The sequence below is a fragment of the Hemicordylus capensis genome, chromosome 3 (genome assembly GCF_027244095.1).
Source record: "Hemicordylus capensis ecotype Gifberg chromosome 3, rHemCap1.1.pri, whole genome shotgun sequence".
In the NCBI taxonomy this organism is placed as follows: domain Eukaryota; kingdom Metazoa; phylum Chordata; class Lepidosauria; order Squamata; family Cordylidae; genus Hemicordylus; species Hemicordylus capensis.
Window position 1 is genome coordinate 258039988 of NC_069659.1, and position 25523 is coordinate 258065510.

Sequence of the window (25523 nt, forward strand, 5' to 3'; positions counted from 1 at the left end):
TGCCAGAAAACCAATCAGAAACGGAAAAACAGTCCTCCAAAATGGCACTCGCCACATTCAAAATGATTCTAGCTCGAAACAGGGTCACTGCAATTCGAGTTTAAAACAGGCCCTTTCTTTTAAGGATGTTTTGTTTTGATTTTTAGAATGTTTCATTTTGATTTTTCATTTTTAGAGCCGTTTTGAGCTCTAATTGATTCGAGCTTTAATTATTTTGCTCATCCCCTAGTTACAACCCATATGGTTTATCTGATTCATGAAGAAACCTGTAAAGATTATAGCCTTCACTAGTGGAGAAGAAACTGTTTCATACAGTGAGGCTAAAGATAACAAGAGCCAAAACATACAATACTTGATTTGACCAGGTGTATCCCTAAATCCATGCTTCAGAGTATAAAAACCATGCAGAACCAGTGTGTCAAAGTCCCACAGGAACCTGATGTAACTGCTGAATATGTTATGAATACACAGTTGAATAATATATGGGGCCCTGGAACACCAAACTCACATCAAACATTTAGTCTAAATGATATGGAATGAAGATCATACTACCAGGATGGGTGGGGAAACAGCCATCAGTTAACTCAAAACTTTTTCAAACAACTTGCTGAGAATTCATGAAAGGAATGGTGGAAAGCCCTGTACCACTGCAGACCTAGACCTTTTATCAGTACTGTATTCTGCCTTTAGCATCTGACTGAGAGACAAGACAAAACTGTAGATGAGAGAGACATGGGGAGGTCCGTTCCGAAAAGGCAGTCTAGACAGAGAAGCAGGAAATAGGACTTATGGGAATCAGGGAAAGGTTTTCAAGTCCCAGGAACACAGTAGGTACAGGCAAGAAGAGGATTCTGTGAGCTGCACACAGTAGATGGTTTGTTGCATGAATATGTCTAGATGGTGAAGTTTGTATAGGTACAGGATAAGGAGCAGGCACTTAGCTATAATTGAACAGGGGGCTACAAATGCCCACACCTTGGGCCCGTGAGGGAGAGGGGACCTGCCAGATTGCTCTTTGCTCTTCCCACTCCTGTCTCTCCAAAGAAGGAGGTGTGGGGGAGCAGCGCCTCTTCTTCACTTTTTGTCAAAGGGCCCATTTCAACCTTGCTATGCCCCTGATAAAGACTAAATTTAGTTGCTGCCCCGAGACTGTGGAATGCGCTCCCTATTGAGACACGATCCTCCCCATCTCTGACAATTTTTAAAAAGCATTTGAAAACCCACCTCTTCACCCAAGCTTTTCAGCTTTTTAATTTTTTAGGTTTTAATCGGTGGCTCATTCTTAAATTGTTTTAAGTTTTTGTATATGTTTTTAACTAGTTTTATGTTATTGTTAACCACCCAGAGACGAATGTTTGGGGTGGTGTACAAATTTGATAGATAAATAAATAAATAAATAAATAAAATACATTAAGACCTAACTATTTGTGGTATCAGATCTTTTAAAGTACGTGTCCGGTTATTATTGTTTTCACTAAAAGCAGCTGCGAAAGGTCTAATTTCACATGGGGAGGAGAGTTTAACTCTTTCTCCCATATCACAGCCTTGATCCAAATTTAAAAGAAAATGGATGTCCATAATACATTCATGCATCTCCGGTGTCGCACCTAGTTTGGCCTTTAGCAACTTTATGTTGCACCTGTCCTCTTAACTCTGTATATGTATTGATGCTAATGTTTCTTTCCCATAGTATAGAAGTTTCCAGGCCTTTTCATGCTTCTGATGAAATAGGTTGTAGTCTATAAAACCTCATGCTCTCTAAGTTGCTGAAGAACTCATAATTTTTAATATCTAGCCTATTTTATTGAGATCAGATTGTAAAAGATTTTCGTTTCCATACATTTCTGCTGAGATAGATTATGCTGTAAATGGATTAATATACTTTAGGGTTGTAAGGATCTGGGGAACGGAAAATAGAGGCAAACATGACAGACAAAGTTACAGAGATGAGCAAGAAAAATAAACCTCTTAAACTTTTCCAGTTTGATAAACTGCTCTAATTTCCTTTATGCTTTTCAGAAGCCATGCAAGTGTTCTTCCTTCTGTTTTTCCCTTTCTGGTCAACTTCCAACAGGCAAAGTCTTGTCACTCTAATTCTACTCAGAAGAGTAGGCAGCCTCACCTGAAAGCAATCTAGGTGTCATTCTATAGATCAAGATCAGTAGCAACTTCCAAGAATGCTATGCCCTCCCAAAATTAAAAAAAGAAAAAAGAAAGTCCGGCTTCTACGAACAGACCAGAAAAGAAATCTGATGCAAAAGAAATTTCCCCCTAACATGGCAGCACTCATGCACCATTCTAGTGCACACAGTAGATGTGCAATACAAATACCAATCATGGGTATATTTTTACACAGTGTGTTGCACACTTTGTGAACAGCCCCAAGTATTAAACCTACAGCTATGGTGACATATATTGTAAAAGGCCAATGATCTAAATATCAATTACTCAGTGTCCCCCTTTCTCCACCATCGTAGAACCGTAAAGCATGGAAGCAATAATCATATTTAGCAGAATTTTTTGTTATTCAATTGTTTTTCAATGTTCCTTTGGCCACTCAGATCACTATACATACAGCATATGGAGTGGAGACTGTATGTATGTGGTTAAAGCTATTGATTTAGAACAAGGCAGCACATGTTGTGATCTACAAAACCTAATGCATCCTAACAAAGGGACTACTAGACTGCCATTGACTACTATAATGGACTCTATGGTCATCCCACCATTGAATACTGTAATGAACTCTATATGTATGTAGTCTGGAAACTACAATTGGTGCAGAATGCAGCATCCAGAGGGTACAGGACATTTAACAGAGTACCTTCTTTGTCATGAATCCTACCACCTATCACGACCATCTGGGCAGGTCCAGTTACAGTTGCCACTGATCTGTTTGGTGGTGACTTGGAACAGGCCTTCTCTATGGGTGCCTCAGGGCTATGGAATGTACTCCCTGTCGAATTAAGAGCTTCTCCATCTCCAGTTGCTTTTAAATAGACCCTTAAGATGCACCTGTTTTCTCATGCTTTTAGTTTAAAATATTATTTTTGAACAGTTGTAATTGTTTTTACTCTGTACAACTGTTTTAATTGCTTATAGTCTGTTTTTACGTCTGTATTTTTAAACTATGTACACTGGCTAGGGAGATATATATCAGGTCATCTGTAAATAAAATAAAATAAAATAAAATAAAGAAATGAATTGTAGCCAGCCAGGTGCATGACAATTCCCAACTTGCACTGAAACTTGACACTGAAAAATAACTGACCTGGGATATGGAAAATGTTTTAATTAAAAACTCATTTGAGAACTGCACATAGGAACATAGGAAGCTGCCATATACTGAGTTGAACCATAGGTCCATCTAGCTCAGTATTGTCTACATAGACTGGCAGTGGCTTCTTCAAGGTTGCAGGCAGGAATCCCTTTCAGCCCTATCCTGGAGATGCCAGGGAAGGAACTTGGAACCTAGATGCTCTTCCCAGAGCGGCTCCATCCCCAAAGGGGAATATTTTATAGTGCTCACACTTCTAGTCTCCCTTCCATATGCAACCAGGGCAGACCCTGCTTAGCTAAGGGGACAAGTCATGCTTGCTACCACAAGACCAGCTCATGAGAACCAGACAGGTTCTCATGACCCACCTAAGGATGCCTGACTGGGAATGTGGAAATTTGCACACTGTATGTGTTCCTGATTTCCGCTCATAAGAACCTGCAAATGATGCTGATGTGAGGTTGCCATCATGCCTACTCGACATCAGTGAATACTTCAGGGTTCTTATGACCATAATTGGGAGTGTCCACTGCATGCAAATTTCCCAGTTCCTTCCTGTACAACTTGTGACCAGTTTTCAGTGAGTAACACCTACATATATGCAGCATTTTTTAAAATTCTTGTATAAAATTTAAAAATAATAAAATGTTACACCTTCACAATAATCTCTAGCAACATAAATACCATACAGACAACAGCTGATGAGCCAGTACCAATGTTATGTATCTCACTGGAAACCTGAGGATGTTTTGGTGTTTTTTAAAATTATTCTCAAAGGTACATTTTCACATTGTCATATCATCAGATCTTTAAATCTTCTTAGGTTCAGAACATTGGAAACGTGGTTTCCTTGAAGGAAATAATACTTGAGGGGGGAAAATGCATAGTTTGAAGTCCCAATAGCTAATATAAGTTTCTGTAATTTAAAATTATGGTAACTTGAATTTGCTTAGAATCTCCAAGTACCAACAACAGACCAAGGGTAGACCAATTCAAGAACTGACACAGAGTAAAAATGCCTGTTAATTAAAACACAATCTTTTTGTGCCTTCTGAATGTTCTGTGTGACTAACATGCCCTTGTGAACAGGTAATGGTTCAAGATTTGTAGTCATCTATCAAATTAAGGTCAAACTACGGTATGTGTTCCACTGACTTCTATGACTGAAAGTACACAAGTGTCCCCTCAAAAATACAGAAATGGTGGGCAGGACAACCAAACTGTCCACAGTGTAGGGGAAGGAGGTATAACTCTTTTCCCAGTGTCAGTTTCCCAGCTGAATTTGCCCCTCTCCAAATCTTCTATTTCCTCCTAGGGAAAACTTGTGGGGAACTACAGTTTGTTATTTCACAGAGTTCTGTTGGGAAGATGAGTGGAATGAGGAGGAAAAATCTCATTGTGGACACATCTCAAAGTAGTCATGTACCCGGGTTGGAGCCACCATTGAGCAAACAGGTTCAAAGAACCCAAACCGCTACCAATCAGGGGTTGCACCTGGCGCCCCAGACACGCCCCCTGCATCTGATGTCAGATGCAGGGGCACATCTTTGCTTGCAAAGGGGGCCGTGTGGCCCTGTTTGCAGGCAAAATCCCAGGGAAAATCGGTCCCAGAAGCACTGTAAATGTTGTGCTGCCCAGGGATTGTGCTCGCAAATTGGGCTGCGTGGTTCCGTTTGTGAACTAAACCAGCACTGCTTTCACAGTGCGGCTGGGAGTGACTCTCCCTGCCTTTTAGGCAAGGAGAGTTGCTCCATCTGCACTGCGAATGCAGCGCTGGCCAGGGGATTTTGCTTGCAAATGGGGCCACACACCCTGCATCTGATGTCAGACACAGGGGGAGGGGATTAGCATCTGACATCAGATGCAGAGGGTGGGGCTAGGGGGCCACAGAGGTGGGCTGGACTCGGGCGGCCACTGGCCTCCCTCTGCCCCTGATGGTACCAGTGATTCTGTGTGCAAGGTATTGAAAATGCACATATTACTTTAAAATTCGGCAGGGGCGGGGAGCCACAATTGTCAATTTTAAGATCTGCTGTGAAAGATCATCACATTTCCATTTCCCCTTTTAATTAGACACTGCTCATCTAATTTAATGACTCTTCAACTTTAAAGTTTGTAGCTTCTCTTTTCAAACAAGTCAGCCAAAATAATAAAATCCATGCTTCTCATCAGAATCCTGATGATAAATTTAAAAATTCAGCATCCATACTAAATTTAGCCAACTCATTTTTTGTCACTTACCAGCACATTGACAGTACAACTCATGCGGTTCTCCTTGTTTTCATCATGCATAATGGTCCTGTAATCTAGAAGTCTCTCCATCAGTCGAAACACAAGTTTAACAAAGGTTTCACCACTTTTGGCAAGGTACTTATGCTTTCTGCAGTGCTCCAGGAGACTGGGGGAAATAATTATAAAAACCTCGTTAACAACACTTGGGAGCAGGCACTTGACCAAGGTGCAATTTTAAATATTTTGTATCATTAACATATTTTAATTATTGCTAGGCTCCAAAGTACATTGTAGCCGAACTGGTATCCCTCTTGACAATGTTCCGACACAAATCCCGCTGCTAACCAACACTTACATTTTGTCAAATAACACTTTATATTGCTCATCTCCTCTGCCTCCTTCTACTTCATGATCCAGCTTGGTGATGATCTCATTTTCAAACTATAATTAAACAGAGCAAGCGTAAATAATAAGCAAAGAAAATATTTCATTTTATTACTGTAGAAATCAATGGATCATAGATTTGTTGAAGCTCACAATAAGATATTTATCCACTGTTTTTAAGCTTGGTTGACTTGTAACAGTTTGAGATCTCTGATATTACGCTATGCATAATGACTGCCTGCCCTATGAGGATCTTTCAATTCAGGAAATACTTGATCATGTTGTTAAATGGAGCTTAGGCAATTGCTTTAAGAAAGTCCAAATGAGAAGGCTGATTACAGTAATAAGGGGTGGGGATATAACACTCTGAGCAGAGCACATAGTGTCCTTTATAATAATTATAATAGAAACAAATTCAAGTAGTTTGAAAGCACCATTACTGATGATATATAACATTGTAGGCTGTACTGCCAATTGCATCATTCAGTTGGATGAGCATTGCAACATCTACTTGGTGTAGAGAAGCTGGCTCACCTCAGAACACATCTAATTGATAGCTTCAAAGTCATTTCTTTGGGGAGGGATTTTGGAAGCTGAAGTAGGAAGGAACTAGTAATGAGTGTAAAGTGAGGGGTGTAACACAATCATAGTGATGGCGAAAATGGTTCCTTTGCAGCAGCCTACACTGGATGGTGACATTATCAATGTAACTCAATGAAGCAACAAATAATCAACAATACTTTAGGCCTTTCAAAGGGGAAGCGGCGGCCGCTAGGATGGTCGGCCATGCAGGAGGAGCAGCAGTCGCCAGGACGGCAGGCTGTGTAGGGAAAGTGGCGGCCGCCAAGATGGCAGGCAGCCGTTCAAGGAGAAGCGGCCACCGCCAGGCCAGCAGATGGCTGGCTGAAGAGAAGAAGCCACTGCCAGGCCGACAGATGGCTGGCCGAGGAGAAGCGGTGGCTGGTCTCTGAGGGAGAATGGGCTGTGGGGGTGCGGGGGGAGAACAAAATGGGGCAAGGGGGAGAAATGGGGCTGGAGGGGGAGAAAATAATTGGGCTGGAGGGGAATGAGAAAGAATTGAAGATGGGGAAGGAGAGACAGGGAGAACTAGGGGTGCTGATGCTCTGTGCCAGGTCAGCTAATATAAATGATTGCCATTATATGCACACTTATCAGGGATCCCTATTAAATTCAGTAGCCCACTTTAGATGATAATCTAAAACATGCTTTAGATTATTGCAAATGAACCACGGTGACCATAAGACCCACATGCTCCCCCTCCCCCTCCACAAAAGAGTTACTGAACAAAACAGGATATCAAACCATGATTTACTCACTAACAAAACACAATTTCCTAAATTCATACATAATGTGGAACTGTGGTTTGTTCTAAAGTGAAAATAAGAGCTCTTTCTTCTCATCCTGTGTGCAGAGGATAGTGGAGAGGGTGCATCCAAGCCTAAGGCTTGCAGTCTGTCATTTTTTGTTTTCTAAATAATGATTTAGATTATCTCCTGAACTGGGCCAGGGAGATTTATTCCTGTGTACGCATGCATAGAACCCAACTGTTAATGGGGACAAGTAAATGGTGTGTTTTCTTTTCAGTTACAAGTCCATGATGAGGTTGGAGAATATCTGCTCCACTGTGACAAAAATTGAAGTGTGGAAATGTTGTGAATTTTAAAAACAAAGCCACTGTGGAAGAGTTGAAGCTTAAATACACCTGCCTCCTTCTAATTTTTCAATTATAGATATGTGTATGTATCATCTACCAATATCCTAACCACATACAAGGAATATATCTACTAAGAGTTCAGATACTACAGGTACTATAGATGCTGATGTTCTTAGGGAGGTACAGATGTTCTTGGAGGTATGTGTGTGCTCTCTCTCAGTGTCATGCCCTCACCCACTCTCCCTGCTCAGGCTCCTCCTTCCACTCAGAAGTGCACCTAGGTGATTTTGGAGCCTGGACCTAAAAGCCTTTGGAGGGCCCTCCCCCCATTAATTAAGGATGAGTAAGCATCATCATGCTCAGCCAGGCAGCCAAAACACCCAGGAAAGACCAAAGAGAGCAACAGCTGTAGGGACACATAGGGATGTCCAAATGGCATGGTGTGAGATGGTGTCATACACTCCAGTTCAAGATGGTGGCCGCATGAACATCTGAGGTGCGAGCAGGCTAACCTGTGGATTGTCTAACCAATTTAAACCAAATTAGGTACAGTTGCAGCGAGTGACACACAGGAACACCTCAACAGCGTAATTTTTGATGATGTCATCCATCCTGATCCAAGATGGCAGAAGCATAAACCTTTGAGGCACAAGTAGGCTAACTTGTGAACCGTTTAACCAATTTGAACCAAATTTGCTACAAATGTAGGGACACATAGGGATGCCCTAATGGCACGGTGTCCTTATGTATGATGATGTCATATACTCCATTTCAAAATGGTGGCCATGTGAACATCTGTGGTGCAAGCAGGCTAATTTGTGGACTGCCTAACCCATTTGAACCAAATTGGGTACAGTTGCAGTGAGAGACACACAGGGACACCTCAATGGCATAATCTGTGATGATGTCATGCATACCAATTCAAGATGGTGCACGTGTAAACTTTGGAGGCACAAGTGGGCTAACTTGTGAACCGCTTAACTGATTTGAACCAAAATTGCTGCAGTTGTAGGGACACATAGGGACATCTCAATGGTGTAGTTTGTAATGATGCCATCCAACCTGATCCAAGATGGTGGATACATGAACATTTGAGGTACAAGGAAACTAACTTGTGGACCTCTATTTGAACCAAATTTAGTCTAGTTGTAGAGACAGTGAAAGGAAAGTAGGCTGATTAGTTATTACTAGAACGACTTCTTTAGTCTCTCTGGCAGAGGCATCCTGACCTACTCCAGTGCCTGAGGCAAGGCACCAAATGTTGGGAGGAGAGAAGACTCAAAATGGTCTGATAGTCCATCTTATTTTATTTGCTTTTTCTTTGTAAACTGCTTTAAGAACTTGTGTTGAGAAGTGGTATGTATATGGTAGTAGTAGTCTGATAGAGCTGATCCTAAGGAAGCTTTGGAACTATTTTGCTGCTCTAGTGGCACCCCATTAATCTGCTGCCCTAGACAACCACCTCATGGTGCCTCATGGAAAGAACCGCCCCTGCTTCAACACCCTTCCATGCACTCCAGGTTTCTGTATCTGTACATAATGATTGCTCCTGACATTAATTTAAAAAGAGTAATCCCTACTCTTTTCTTTCTATTACCATTACTCCTGATGGAATGGAGAAAAAAACCCACTTCAAATTCTAATAAAGCTTCAAGTGCTCATCGTATCTTAATTAATTATGCAAATGTGTCTAATGTGCATGATTCAAAATGATTATAGGTTTGGGGTGTACTTGTTACTGAGACAGTATATATATAAGAGGCATGATTCATGTAAGATGTTGCTGCTTAAAAGTAATCAGGCAATGCAAAAGGGCTTTACTTGGGCATACAACCAAATCTGAAAAGATTTTAAAACTCTTTTTACAGCAGCAGAGTGGTATAAAGGGATGACAACACAATCAAGAATTTACAAATGCAATGGTACAGATAGTACAAGCAATGAAATTAAATGGCAAGCATATGCACTCCTACTATGAGCGACAATAAATATATGAAAATAAAACATATATATTTAAGCAACTATGCAGCAGAGAACACTTACAAAAAGATTTAGCTCCAGTATAAACTCTAGCTAAAATGTTGTTCATGCAGAATTATCCAGACAACCCACCACGGAAGAATATTCTTCAATAAGGGAAAGAATGTGGATGCACATTCTGTGATACCAATTAAATCTTTGGAGCCCAGATATATTTGCAGCAGCCAGTACCAAAGCAGTTTGGGGACAGAGTGAGTAGCGGGGAGCAAAAGCAAAAAGAAAGGGGGAAAGTCACAAACCATGACTTACTCAGTTCCACTGAAAGTGAGTAGATGTATCTAAACATTGCACGTCATGATTACTAGATGGGGGATTTATCTTCTCACATTCATCAAATGCACTGCTGCAGAATAATTTCTCAAGGAATTCCAACAATCATGCTTTAGTCACAATACTGTGTATGTTTTAGTGTATTGATATGCCCAATATAAACTTTGACAACAGCCAATGCATGGATTTTGGAAATGTATATGTTTATATGGCATTTAATTAGACCTGCAAGATACCAGTCACTATAATGGCTGGGGGAAAGAAAGGATCTTTATATTACAAGTACCCCTGGAGGACTGGAATGCATCTCTGTACATTCAGCATATACTTTCAACAGCATCATGAGTTCCTTCTCACTCTCAACTGAAGGGAGGATGGTAGACTTTGCAACAGCATCCTTAGATTTTGCAACCTTTACACATTTCCCCATAGGAGTGAACTGAATCTACTTATATAAATGAGAGAAAGTAAAAATGAGAGAAAGTAAAAGGGGGATTTTTGTTGTTTGTTTTTAGGTTTTTTTTAACAAAACAAAAAAAAATTGTCCTTGAGGCAGGAGGACATTTTATATTCTTCAGGATATCCTCCCATTTAGAGAGGGCCATCGGCTGAGTTGATTCTCTTTGGGAGGGCTTCCATTTTTTTGGGAGGGGGGAGCACTGCCAGCAGAGCAGAAACCATAAACAGTAGTAGTTTAAACAACAGGTAGTTTGGCACAAATGAAAGATAGAGAGAGCAACATAACAGGGATACCTACCTACCTCTCATATTGGACATACCTATTGTCCAGAAACACAAACAGAGCCCAAAATAACATGGTGGGGCAATTTCTCTACTACCTTTCTAGGAACAGGAAAGTTTAAAAATGATCTGATCTCCTGGACCCTGTCATTCATCTATTCTCCCAGAACAAGAACACTCACCTTGCATCTAATCTGTTCAACCACTTTTCCTTGGGACAAAAATTGGGACAAAAGAAAGGCAGGATAAATTGAATCTTTCAAAAGACTCAGGAGTCTGAGATTGAATTTACCCTGGGAATAAAAGATGGGTAAAACCTCAGAACCTGTGAAATGTATACAACTGAGAGCTAGATGAAAGGACCCCAAGTTCAGACACCCTCCTAGTCACAAGGAAGGCATTAAAAATGCCTTCAAGGACACCAAATGATTTTACTCAAAGATGTGGTCCTATGAGTGTCATGAGCATCCAATTCAAGTTCTAGTTGAGAGACCTATGTAACAAGAGAGAATTAATATGGGCCACTCTTCTCAAAAGCCTCTGTAAATAAGGGTTAGAGCAGGCATCCCCAAACTGCGGTCCTCCAGATGCTGCTGAACTATAACTTCCAGCATACCCAGCCACAAAAAAAATGTGTCTAGGGATGCTGGGAGTTGTAGTTCAGCAACATCTGGAGGGCCGCAGTTTGCGGATGCCTGGGTTAGAGGAAAGGACCTCAACTTCCATAAGCCTCAGAAGCTCTTCAGTACCACCATTTGCTGCTTAAGTGTATTACTACTGTGATCTACAAAACAATCTTGTAGGCAGGCAGGAAGACAATCTTGTAAGATATATAAACAATAGATAGACAATCTTGTAAGAACTCCAAAAGTGCTGACATATCCATCTGACACGGCATCCACTCAGGTAACACGCACCGTGCCAGATACATCTTCCCATACATTTTGTTACTAGATGGATCAAAAATGACACAAGAGGTGTCCAGGACCTCATTTGAATATTCAAATTGCTTCTATCATTCCTGCTCCACTTTTCACTCAGATGAAAAATCTCAAGCTGCAGATGAAGAACCAGGCCCTGACACAGAAAGCCTGGATGCATTAGCAACTTCCAGTGCTAGTAGGTCTCCTACTGTCCGATACTTACTGTAAGCACTGGTCAGTGCTTACTGCTCTCTTATTTCTTGGATGACTCTTGCCAAGGGTTCAGCCAGGGAGATTTGAAGTGGATCTACTACAGCACAAGAAACTGCATTCTCTTTGGTGGCATTTGCATTTGCCACATACCCGACAGTGGTTGAAGCATCCACACTTCTTGTGTCCATTATGGAATTTTTTTTAGTGAAAAATGGGATCAATATCAGTTCCTTCTCCCTATTATGTATGTCTGTGGGGAATACCTTCTTCTTCACCTCTTGAACCACTACACCTTTAATCCTTAAGAACTGAGGTCATGGCTGCTCTCCATTCAGGTTGTGAAATGGGGGGACAGAACTTCATTCATTCATTCATTCGATTTCTATACCGCCCTTCCAAAAGTGGCTCAGGGCGGTTTACACAAAGATATAACACACAAAATAAACAAATAAATAACTATGAGAGATACCTGTCTCACCATTTTACATTAGAGGGTTTGTATCCAATATGGTGTGTGTGAGTGCCCTTCTGTGGAAGTGTCTAATACTTTTAGTGCTAGTAGAGGCATGCTACTTGCTGATAGAGGTGAGGCATGTTGCTTGTTACATGGTTTTGTTTTGTTTGTTATCACTTTAGGTGCTCAACCCAGGGGGAAAGGCATGATGATAGGAGCCTTGAGACCATGATACTTCATTCCTCCTCTCCTTAGAAGCAACTTAGAGCAGAATTCAAGGCACTAGCATGAGGAAAGCAGCGAGGAACATTTCATTCCTCCACTTCTGCTGCTCCACTCCTGTATTGCTCAACTTGGCCGGGAAGAATAGGGAAGGAATGAGGACAATGGAAAAGATGGAGGGCCAGGCTGTGCTGAAGACTGTGAATGTCTTCATCCTCTTCAGGGTGAAGAATATTTCATCCTCTTCTTCACCCCCATTAATCACCACCAGGAGGACATAGCACTGTGGTTGGAAGCACTGGAAAGACAGGTAGAGAAGGATTTTTCCATTTCCCCCTTGCAAGATTCTGAAAGCTCAAGATCCATAACTCCAAAGTAACACCTCTCTTAGCTCTTGAAAGGCCTGTGCCCCTCTCTCTGCATGTTGGAAGTAGAATATACCACCTGACTCCAAAGGTTCTAGGCGGTTCACAAAAATTAACACAACAGAAAAAAGAAAACCAACTATTAAACAACAATTAAAAAATTGATAATGGCTCCAATTGCATTCAGTGGAACAAAATGAATGCACCATGATCAGCAATCAAGAGAGCTGGTATTGTGGTAGCAAGCATGACTTGCCCCCTTAGCTAAGCAGGGTCTACCCTGGTTGCATATGAAAGGGAGACTAGAAGTGAGAGCACTGAAGTTCCTTCCCTGGCATCTCCAAGATAGGTCTGAGAGAGATTCCTGCCTGCAACCTTGGAGAAGCCACTGCCAGTCTGTGTAGACAATACTGAGTGAGGTGGACCTATGGTCTGACTCAGTATATGGCAGTTTCCTATGTTCCTAGAGGGGATAGGTGTCAGCTTCTTGTGAGGCTTCCCAAATAATTGCTGATCATGGTGCATTCATTTTGTCCCACTGAATGCAATTGGAGCCACTATCAACCAGGTCCATGCCAATCTTCATAGCTCCACTCCTTCATCTAAATAACGTTAGTACTGCATTGCTTTATTTTTAAATTTGTATGCTGACTGTCATCCTGCAACAGCAAAAAAACCCCTAAGTAGTAGTTGTACTAGTAACAACAGGTTGCTTACCTGTAACTGTGGTTCTTCTAGTGGTCATCTGTGCTCTCTCACCATAGGGCTTTGCGCCTGCGCAGAGACCATCTCGGAACATTCCAAGCTTCTGAGTTCAGGTGGGAGCCCCACCCCATCTCTCTATGTGCCTGCACGCACGTCCTGCTCTTCAGTCACTGAGTTTGCCTTATCAAACAAACCAGAACTAGTGGGGAGGCAGGAAGGGTGTGTAAGAGCACAGATGACCACTAGAAGAACCACAGTTACAAGTAAGCAACCTGTCATTCTTCTGCGTGGTCTTCTGTGCCTTATACCAGGGATCCTCAACGTTGGGCCCTCAGATGTTATTGGACTTCAACTCCCATAATCCCCAACCAAAGGCCACTGAGGCTTGGGATTATGGGAGTTGAAGTTCACTAACATCTGGCGGCCCAACGTTGAAGATCCCTGCCTTACACCATAGGGTGTATCACAAGCTGAGGCTTACTTGGAGGTGGGTGTCAAGCAAAGAGCAACTGCAGGACTGCACTCCCAAAGACAGAATGCCTGCGAGACTGGACATCAAGGGTGTAATGCTGGACGAAGGACAGCAGAGAAGACCAGGTTGCAGTCTGGCAGATGACATCCAGAGGAACAGAGTGACCGAAGGCTATTGAAGTAACAATTGGTCTGGTGGAATGTGCCTTCAGTGGCAAGGGGAGAGGCGTTTTTGCGAGTTGATAGACAAGCTGGATAGTGTTTATAATCCATCGAGAGAGAGAGATTGAGAGGAAACTTGTCAGCCTTTCTGAGGATTTGAAAATGAGATGAACAAATCAGTAGAAGCTTGCCAGGGGGGCGTGCAATGAATATAGAAAGCCAGTGCCCTGTGAAAGTCTAGGGTGTGGAGCTTGCACTGAGCCGGGTCCATGGTAGAAGGGAATAACATGAAAGGGAATAACATAGATGAAAGGAAGACACTACCTTTGGGAGGAAGGCGACGTCTGGCCATAACACTACCTTTTCTTTGTGAAAGATTAGGTAGGGAGGGTACCCCCGGAGGGCCCAGAGTTCACTGACATGGTGGACAGACCTAATAGTGACAAGGAAGGCGACCTTCCACAAGAGGAGCTAGGGGTCAATAGATGCCAGAGGCTCAAAGGGTGGACTCATAAGGCAAGAGAGGGCCAAAGAGAGGTTCTATGCTGGTGCCATAATCAGAAAATTTGGAAACTCACATTTAAATCCTTTCAAAAACTGTTTCACTCATGGTTAAGTCCTTTCAAAAACTGTTTCTTCCTGGGTCTCGGAACCAGGAAGGAAACGGTAGTTGGCATATGTGCTAAAATTGCTGCCAGGTGAACTTTAAGGGATGAAGTCTTAAGTCCAGATTCCTTAGGGTGAAGCAGATAGAAACAGATGGTCTCAGTAGTCAGAGCCCTATCCAAAAGGAATGATTGGAAGCACTTCCATTTCAAAGAAAAGGAAGTATGTGGTTCCTGGCTGCTAGGAGAATTTGTTGTAGTCTAGCCAAGAAAGTGGCTGTATCCGCCACGCGGTTCCATACTTCTGGTGGTCGAAGTTGTGAAGGAACCAACCTTGCAGAATGTGTGAGCGAAGACATGAGCAAAGATGTGTGAGCGAAGACATGCATGTGGAAGAATGTGCGTGGTGGATGCCATGTGGCCTAGAAGTCATTGTAGGTTCCTTGCTGAGTGGTCCACCCTGGAGGTGACACTGGTTGCTAAGATAAGTAATGCCTGGATCCTGCAGTGTGGGAGGGATACTTTTGTGTGTTATTATCATTATTATTATTATTATTATTATTATTAAAACTTTTATACCGCCCTTCCAGAAGGCTCAGGGCGGTTTACATTAAAACACCTTAAAATCAGTTAATAATTAAAATAAAAATTATAAAACATAACAATAATTAACAATTAAAAACATCATAAAACTACAATTAAACTGTTGAGAGCGGAAAGGTAGGCCAAGAAACTCTGTAGCAGTCATTGGGGGAAGTTGGGGTTTTTTGTAATTGATGGTGCGGCCTAGATTGTCAAGGAGCACAATGGTGGTGCGTACGGAAGCGGTCACTTCCGATGAGGAATCTGCCACTATCAGCCAGTCATCCAAGAATGGAAAAAGCTGAATTCCCACCTCTTGAAGGAATGCCATTACCGGCACCATGCATTTTGTAAATAAGTGGGAGGCTGATGCAAGTCTGAAGGGGAGAGACTTGAACTGATAAGTGGCTTCACAAAGCGAAGGAATTTTTGATGTTGTGGTCTGATGGTTAAGTGATAGTATGCATCCTTTATGTCTAGGGCTGTGAACCACACTCCTTTGCATAGGAACATGAGGATGAGCAGGATTGTCACCATCCGAGAATGTTTGTAGGTGATGCAAGAATTTAGGCCTCTCAGGTCAAGGATAGTGAGTATTCCTCCACTGGCTTTGGGAACTGCAAAGTAAGGGGAAGAAAACCCAGGGGTGGCTGTTGGAGATACCAGCTTGATGGCATCTTTTTGTAACAGGGAGGTGATTTTATTCTGCAACGTCTCTGTAGGGGTGGTGGTGAGAGGAGGTGAGTAAGGGGGGTCAGTTGAGAATTCTAGTGCGGAACCTATCCTGATAATAGTAAGAATCCATGAGTCATTTGTAATCTCCTCCCAGGCTGGTAGGTGAGGAGATAGGCAGGTACCAACTCGGGTAGGGCATGAAAAGTCATTGTTTCTTCTGAAAGGGAGGCTGAGTGCACTGTTTTTGGAGTTGTGGCTTATTGTATTGGAATTGCTGCTTTCATCCATACTGCAAGAATCTTTGGGAATGAAAGGAGTGGTCGGAGAATGGAAAGGGAGGGTTTTGGCACAGTTGCAGTTTGGGCCATCAAGATTGCCTGGGAGTGTGGGAAGCTTGAAGCTGGAGCTTATAGAGCACACCAAGTTGCACAATTTTTGTACTTTATGTAAGGTCTCATCCATCTTCTCACCAAACAGCATGTCTCCATCAAATGGGAGGTCTTCAGTACACATACACACTTCTTAAGTAAGGTCAGAAGACTGGAGCCAGGCATGGCAGCGGAGAGCAATAGAAGTGGCCATAACCTCGGCTGAACATTCTGCTGTGTGGTGGGCAGAGTATAGTTCCTGTTTGGCCAGTAGGAAAGCTTCTTTGAAGAACACTTTACCTGCATCTTTCTTATTCTGGGTTTGGTATTCCAGGAAGGGGCCAATTGTTTCCCATAGAAAGTGATTATATTTGGCATTGTATGCCTGGCAGTTGGTAATCTTGAGGTGTAATGCTGAAACAGAGTAATGTCTCTGGCCAAATGAGTCCAGTTTCCTGCCTTACCTGTCCACTGTGGAGGAGGGAAGAGGCAACACACAATCGGTTGCAGACCTGGGAGGTCTCAATCACCACCGAGTTCGAGTGGGATGTTTTTGCAGGAATTTCCTGCAGCCTCATTGGCCATGTGCCCTCTGTAAAAGTTTTCTAGACTTTTCATTGGTTGTGTCAAGGAAGATGGCTTACTCCAGCAGGGGTTAGTGATGTCTAGGAGAGCTGAGTTGAGTGGTAAAGAAACTGGTGCATGGGCGTCTGCATCTATGAGGCCAAAAAGAGGATCAGGCTCTCTTGTTTTGTTGGCTAAGTTGGATGCCTAGTGAGGAAGCCATGCATGACAAGTAATCTGAATAGAGTTTGTAGTCTTCCAAAGGGGAAGATGGATTGTGGTTTACCAATTGGTCATTAGGGGAGGAGAGAAAGGATATGCCTTCCAATTGTGTTGAGAAGGAGCCTTCCTCCTCCTCCTCCTCCTCCTCCTCCATCCTGGTTGTTAGGGTCAGGATCCTGAAGTGTTGGAGCTGAAGGACAGCCTTTTGGTAGATGGCATTCCTCTGGTTCAGCAGGTAGAGCTTTTTGAGTCATGGTGGTCAGGTGAGGTTGTCTCTGTGGAGGGGGCGCCTTTGGAGGTGGAGGAGGTTGTCTGGAAGACTGGATTTGAGGCATCATCTCTCAGGTTTGGACGGTCTAGAGTGAGAGGCAAACGGGAGTGGGGTTGTGGATGACCCCGAGAATGAGTGTAGTAACAGTCCTCCCAAAGGTCCTCCTAAGTTCAATAGGCGTCCCTAGAACGTTATGCGGGTTGGTACCGATCTGTGTGGTGATAAGATTTGGGGGGAGAGGAATCTGCTTCAGAGTCATAGGAGTGATAGTAGGGATCTTGCTCTTGATATCTAGCCAGGGACCAAGAACGATCATATTTTCCCAGTCTGGTTGGTCTTGGTATTGAGAGTAAGAGGTTCCTGGAGCCCATTTTTCTGGCAGTGGAGGGTAAAGGTGGTTGAAGTCAGACTGCAGGGCTGAGGTTATGGAATGGGCTTGGTCTGGATCTGAATAGGTGTCTTCCATCTCTGACATTGTGTCCTCCTGGGCCTGCTGCACTGCCTATTCAAGCTTGGCCTCAAACTCCTCAGGATTGAAAATGGGATCGACATCTTCCGGTATTGAGTACACTGAGTTCAGGGACCCATGACCGGCCTGAATTGTTGAATCCAAGGCCAGAAGCATCTGCATAACATTCGAATCTAAAGGGTTAGAAGGCCTCTCTTTCTCTCTTGGCTGAGGAGCTGGATCGCCCAATGCTGGCAGCTTTTTCTGATCTTTAGCATGGGTGGAGCTTGATTCTGGCCCTGAAGACTGGGGGTGGGGGATGCTTCTTCTTTTTCAGGAGGAGGTTTTGTTGGGGGGGGGGGGTTGTGCTTGAATTGCTGGTCCCAGCGTTAAACCTGAATGAGCCGTAGGCTCTGGAGTTGACTTTGGGAGTGTGCTCTGTCCTCATTGTTTAGCCATTGAAACTCCCGAGGATGAGGCAGCTGCCATCGTGGTGGGTTTGTTGAGTTCTGTTCCCAAGGCCTCCATGGTTGTAGATGTGAGGATCTTGGAGGAAAGCAAGGCCTGTTCCCACAGCCTTGAGTGGTGTCTAGAGGTACTGTTTGATAAAGTTTAGGAAGTGGCCACAATTCTCTGCCATGTGCGTTTTCCCAAGGCAGAACAAACACCACCTGTGGCCATCTGTAGATGGAAGTTTGGAGGCACAGTATGTACACCTTTTAAAAGGTCACTTTTGAGGCCATACACAGACCGGATCCCCAAAATAAGAAGGGTGGAGGGGCACCGAGGAAAAATAAAAACACAAACAGAAAGAAGAAGAAACTCTGATAGGAATGTCAAATTAAATTGGAGACAATAATGGAGGAACTTAATGGATAAGTAGGAGAAGGTAATGCAGAAATTTAACTGAACTCCCCCACCCCCGTCCGCTTTTTTTGGAAGCTTCCAACGATCAGAGAGGTGTTTATCTGTCGGTGGACAAACAAAGACTGAAGATAAGGAGTTGCGGGCAGGCACATAGGAAGACAGGGGCAAGACTCCTGCCTGAACTCAGAAGCTTACAACATTCCAAGATGGTCTCTGTGCAGGTGCAAAGCCCTATAGTGTAAGGCACAGAAGACCATGCAGAAGAACAGAATCTATCTACCTCTCTCTGTATACAGTAAATACAGCAAAAAACAAAACATAACACCAATATAAGTCAGAGGTGACAGTCCCATATAACACAACCCAAAGGCCCAGCAAAACAAGCAAATCTTAAAATCTTCTTATCCTTGTTTCTGTTTCTGTGGACCAGTTTGGATGACACCATCTGTCAATCCCATCGCCACACAATAAAAAGTATAAGGGTGCACATTCCAACTCTCTCCAAGAATCAAGGGACTGCCCTTCTACTTTAAAGTAGAAGGTGTAAAAGATTAAAATTAATGGTACTGGATGGTTTGGAAACTGCACAACCCCCCACCTGTGATTATGTGGCAGCAAGGTGGTGTGCAAGGGACAATGTGTGCATGCTCATGCCCTCACTTTGTGATCTGGAAGGGACAGCAGAGAGTATCATCTAAACTAGCCGTATGTGACTCTTAGGACTCTGCCCCAAAGAATTCCAAATTCTTACCCACAAATTCAAAAACACTGTGCCCAGAATATACTGAGATAAATTAAATAAATGTGCACAGTTCAATAGCTTCTCTCTCTCTGGGTTTGGAGGGAATTTGAAAACAATGGCTGTGACCAGGATGATAAAGGGCAAAGAAAGGAATGGATGAAGACTGGCATTAAAAGAATGGTAGGGTAGAGTGGCTAGGAAATAATGGCCATGAGAGGAAAAGAGGCAGAGCCGCAGATCATGATCATTTCACCTCCTGACTACACACCTGCTTGAGGGGCTTCAACTTTATGACCTTTCAACCAGATGATTCCCACTCTTGATTACTTTTTTCTTCGCAAACATGAAGAGCTGTCCAGTGACTGCACACTAAACCATCATGCTCTTAAGACCAATGACCCTGGTTATGGGCCTCTATTCACCCCATATAATATATTTATGCGACTGCTGTTCTTAAAAAAGTTAAGCCTAGAAAGATATTACAAAATGAAAAAGAAAATCCATGAACACGGATTAAAATGCAACTGCAAGATAAAATGTTATTTGGCCTTCTGTGCCCCCAATGAGGCAATGCAATTCTTTAATGTAATAAATGTACTGGTTCTAGAAAGAAAATTAAAATGGGAGGAGGAGGAATAATCCAATCCACCTCCTTCCGATGCAAGCTCAGAGGTGCATCCCTGTAGTGCAAGGGCATGCCAAGCAGTAGTTTAAAGCAATATTGTCAAGAAGAAAGTCACAAATCTTCACAGATTCTCTAATGAGGTACAAAAACGGAATTGCCTTTTTTGACACTTGCTGCAGAAATTATCCTCTGGCTGCAGAAATTATCCTCTGGCTGATTATCTATTCGTACAAGATTGCTGGTATGTAGAGAATAAATTTGTTATAAAGGCTCTCTAATATTTTGATGACACCAAACCACTCAATCATGTGAAAACTAAATGCAAATTGCTTAAAGTTCTATATCCAAGGCTGCAGTGGCCACACTGTCCCCATTTCATTTGGGAGACAAAAAGAAATAAACACGGCATCTTTTCACAACATCAGCCATTTAGGTTTGGTTTTTTTAACCACACAGACAAGTATGTTGCAGGACTGTGCATATGAAGCAGAATAATCCAAGTCACCCCGGTGGAACCTCATGGAGGCAGCTGCTCCCCACACTCTTGACTCTACATAGTACAGTGTCCTTTGGTTGCCAGGGGTGGGGACTCCTTTACAGGAAGCAGAGGCTTGTACTGCCCCAGAAATGACTGCATTGGCTGCAGGGTGCGGTGGGAGGTGCATGTGGGAAGCACTGGGAGGGATAGTCCTTTCCACGCAGTTCTATGGAGGAAGCAGTTAGGAAGGGACTATTCTCTCCCAGCGCACCTCCCAAGGACACCTCCTGCTACACCCTGCATGCTGTCCTACTTACCACTGGGGCGGTACAGGGCTTTCTAAAGGAGGCCCCTCCAGTAGGCAGTACTGTACAGAGACATGCACATGTGGAGCAGATTATTCCATTTTGGACACTCTGTAGCACAGTCCTAGCATGTGGTTCTAGATGAAGCTCCTATATTTCAATTAAGGGTGATTTGTTCTAGACAGTCATGACTGTTGTCATGCACATTGGGGATTATTTATTTATTTTATTTATATACCACCTGACTCCACAGGCTCTAGGTGGTTCGCAAAAATAAATACAACAAAAACAAAGTAAGTCAAACTGTTAAAACAATTTAAAACATTCAAAGATTACTAAAAGTCTAGCTAAAAATGTGTCTTGAGGGCCCTTTTAAAGTGGCACTGCAGAGAAATGCTTGACTAACAAGCAGAAGGTTGCCGGTTCGAATCCCTGCTAGTACTATATCGGACAGCAGCGATATAGGAAGATGCTGAAAGGCATCATCTCATACTGCACAGGAGGAGGCAATGGTAGACCCCTCCTGTATTCTACCAAAGAAAACCACAGGGCTCTGTGGGCGCCAGGAGTCAAAATCGACTTGTCGGCACACTTTATCTTTAAAGATGTTAAACCATTAACGTCTATCGAAAGCACATTCCATAGCCCAGGACCAACTACAGAAAAGACCTATTCCCAAGTCACTGCCAGAAGAGCTGGCGGCATCCGGAGATGGACCTCTCTCGATGACTGTAATGTGTAGTGGGGATCACGCAGAAGGCAGTGCTCCCCAGAGGGATTATCAGTCCCATCTCTTCCAAATGGAGTCTGAGACAGGAAACAGCAAAGCAGTCTCTGGTAGAGCAACATGCTTCTAGATAAGTCTGCTTTTACACATCCTAATATTACATATGTTAGCTTGAGGTCTCAGTATAGAAGAGAAGCTGAAAGTTAAACATATAGGGGGGAAATGGGGCTATAAAGACCTACTTCATTGTTATCTAGTGATGAATTATCAAAGTTCAAGTCCAACTTGTAACGGCACACCCTGGCATCAGTATGTCCCACCACCAGAAATCCCAGAGTCCAGGACTATTCTGAGCATGCACAAAAATCCAAGGGTACCTGGCCTTACAGATAGGGTGGGAAGGAACCAGCAAGACTCCCTGGGCTCGCTCTTTCTGGGCTCGCTCCAAGAAATTTTCGAGAAACCAGTCCTGGTGGTGAAGGCTTCCTCTACACAATTAGCCAAATTTGCCAGCAGAGAAAGGGTTTGATGTACAGGGTTATTTGCATTTCATCAAAGCAACCTCATGGCATGCAAGGGATTGCATGAGTCGCTTAATGGGCTGAATGTCCAGACAGATGCTGTGCTCTGATGCTGTGGTTGCCACCAGACACCAAGGATCCATATTTATGCTTCCAATAGGTGGATGAAAGTGGTATCAACATCTTCCTAAGAGAATAGCATAAATGCCCTATCGTGCCTACTCCCTTAACAGCACATAACCCTAGGTGACCCTTCTGTTGTGTTTAATAACAGCATGGGTTGCTTGAAGAACTAGCAGACTGTTTTTCCCATACACATAGAATTCTACATTTATTATAATTGTAAAATTACCGTCATTGACCCTCTTGCCCCTTGCAACATGCTGGCCGGCACTTACCAAGAGAATTGCATATCATTTCTGGGATGGCCCATTTGTCCCTAGCGTTTTTCTCTGCTATCCTTTTACTGCCTATCCTACTTTCTTCATCACTGTTTCTCTCCTCTCAGTGTTTTGTCCTTCCTAGTGGCTATGATTACCTTAAGAGGCCCCTGCTATGCACTTTTCTGATTTGACTTATCCTAATATGATCTTTGTGTCTATTTCCCCCCCATTTGTTTTGCTGTTGTTGTCACTTCCTGTTTGCCACTTCAGATGTTTGGAATCCCCTCTATCCTTATAACTATCATGTATGCTCCCCTTCTTCCTTTTATTTATTTAGCATATTTGTATACCAGCCAAAATTCTGGCTTCTGGGTGGTTTTTAGTAAAACAGATGAAAATGAAAGTTAAAACATTAAAACAGTTTAAAACAATGGTAGATTCTATAAGTTAATTAAAAGCCTAGGTGAATATATGTGCCCTAACAGCCCTTTTAAAAGCTGTCAGAGATGGGAAGGCTCTTATTTTGACAGGGAGCACATTCCAAAGCCTTGAGGCAGCAATGAAGAAGGCCCATCCCTGAGTAGCTACCAGACAAGCTAGTGGCAACTGCAGACGGGCTTCCTCAGGTGATCTCAATAGGTGGCAGGGCCTATAGCAAAGGTGGTGTTCTCTTAAATACACTGGGACTAAGCGGTTTAGAGCTTTATAGGTTATAACCAGCACTTTGCATTTTGCCCAGAAACATATTAGTAGCCAGTGTAGTTCTTTTAATATAGGTGTAATATGGTCTCTTTGAGATGACCTGGAGAACAACCTGGCTGCCAAATTTTGCACCAGTTGCAGTTTCCGGCTATAGACTTCGCTGCTCATGTGGGCACGCAGCATGGCGAAAGCACAGAGGGTCACCGCTCATTTGTGGGGAAGGCAGGCAAGCTCCTGCCTCCCTCTCAGCCCATCCGCTGACCCAGCCAAGGTCATGCAAAGACCTCACTGATGTGTGTGTGTGATGTAGCAATACAATCTCTGCACTCATTGGAGTGAGAGCTTTTTATTTATTTTATTCCTTGTTTTTACATACTCTACCATTCTAGTTGGCCAGCATGAAAATGCTCTGCTGCGTCTGTTTAAGTTGCAGATACCAGTAAGCCTGTCTTACCTAGTTCTCAGCAATGCCTCACTATTTGGAGGAAGCATTTGTTTTAGTTTTTAAGTAGTTTTATGTTTCTTTAAGGGCTGTTTGCTCTGCCTCTTTGTGGTGTAGGCCTAGCATGATTTAAAAGGAAAGCTACTTGCTGAACCACAGAAATTGTTGCTCTGGCCCAACTGATGCATTGGCTATAGTAAAGTTGTCATAAAACGTGTCCAGTTGAAGGACTGTAAAAATGTTTAAAAATCCAGTTAAGACGGATGCATAAAGGACTTGTCCTCTGATTTCAGGCTGACCAAACTGTAATTAATTGAAAGTGGCCTTGTGCAACAACTGCTGCGGATTCAAAGGAACTTTGTGGCAAGTCCCCAAGCCTGTTGATACTTACATCTCCCCCTCTCCCTCTCTGTGAACCTCTTGGGCAGATAGTTTTTATGACACATAAAGAAAAACAATTTAACACCAAAAAGTATACAACATCAAAAAAGTCTGGTTAGGCACAAAACTTGGACATAGTAAGTATTACAGACTGGGTGGATTTTTTCTTCTTTTCAGCAAGTAATGTTGGAATAAGGGGGGATGTCAGGGAAGGAGAAGTGACTTTTAAAAGCCTTAATAATCAGGAAGTGTGGTGCAGGGTGTTATTAGTATGCTAATTACACCCAAATATTTTACTCCATGTCAACATCATCGAGAAAAGGCATGGGTGGTGGTGATGAGCTGGATGAAGGATAACACACTGAATCAAAATAAGTTGAAGGTACTTATTGTGTAGGGTCGGAATTCAGGACACAACTTCAATCTACCTGTCCTAGAAGGGGTTACACTCCCCACCAGTGTTCCCTCTAACAGAGAATCCTAGATGTTGTTGACTACAACTTCCATAATTCCCAGCCAATGGCCTTAACAGCTGTGGATGCTGGGAGTTGTAGTCAACAACATCTGGAATTCCCTGTTAGAGGAAATGCTGCTCCCCACAGAAGGAAAAGGTACAGAAGCAGTCTGGGAGTGCTTCTGGATTCAAACCTCTCTCTGGTGACTCAGTGGCCAGAGATGCTTCCTTTCAACTTTGGCTGAAACTCCAGCTCCTGCTACTGCTACTATTTATATACTGCTTTTCAACAAAAGAACAACAACAGATATTTATATACCGCTTTTCAACAAAAAGTTCCCAAAGCAGTTTACATAGATAGAAATAAAGAAATAAAAATGGCTCCCTGTTCCCAAGGGGGTTACAATCTAAAAAACATAAAAAGTTCTCAAAACTTTTTACATAGAAAAATACATAAGAAATAAAGATGGTTCCCTGTCCCCTACGGGCTCACAATCTAAAAAAGGAACATAAGCAACAGCTACTGGAAGGGTGCTATGCTGGGGTTGGATAGGGACAGTTACTCTCCCCCTACTTAATATAAGAAATCTACCACTTTAAAAGGTGCCTTTTTGCTCAATTAGCAGACAAATGACCTCAGAACAGTAGTATGTAGGCTGGTAACCGCCAGACCCGACTACTGCAACATGCTCTATGTGGAGCTGCCTTTGTATATAGTCTGGAAACGGGAGGACTCTCCCCTCTCCTGAATTTCAGGGTGCTCCGTTCCACTGGCATGGTAGCTGCTTGCATTAGAGCAACTGCTGTACTCAGTGCAGCCACACACACACCCCGGCTCACTGCCAGAAATGGCGGCAGGCTGAGGGGAAGCCTTTTAACCTCGGTGTGATCACCCAGCGATTGCTAAATGCAGGGGTTGAAAGATGGGTTGGCCATGTAGGCAGCACCAGGATCAGAATCGATCCCGGTGCTGCACACGAGCAGTAGAGCCCAGGCTGCCCTAGCCTGGGCTAGGCTGCACATGAGG

At 43.1% G+C, this 25523-nt stretch overlaps 1 protein-coding gene across 6 annotated transcripts in view; it reads right to left on the reverse strand.

The window, feature by feature from the left end:
- DOCK1 (dedicator of cytokinesis 1) overlaps positions 1-25523 on the reverse strand; it is a 645511-nt gene that overhangs the window by 117407 nt on the left and 502581 nt on the right. For all 6 annotated transcript variants that reach the window (XM_053305327.1, XM_053305329.1, XM_053305326.1 and 3 more), the window contains exons 34-35: positions 5865-5950; positions 5519-5675 (exon numbers count right to left, since the gene is read on the reverse strand). In XM_053305327.1, coding sequence (XP_053161302.1) covers positions 5519-5675; positions 5865-5950 — 243 coding nt within the window. The remainder of the gene's footprint in view (positions 1-5518; positions 5676-5864; positions 5951-25523) is intronic.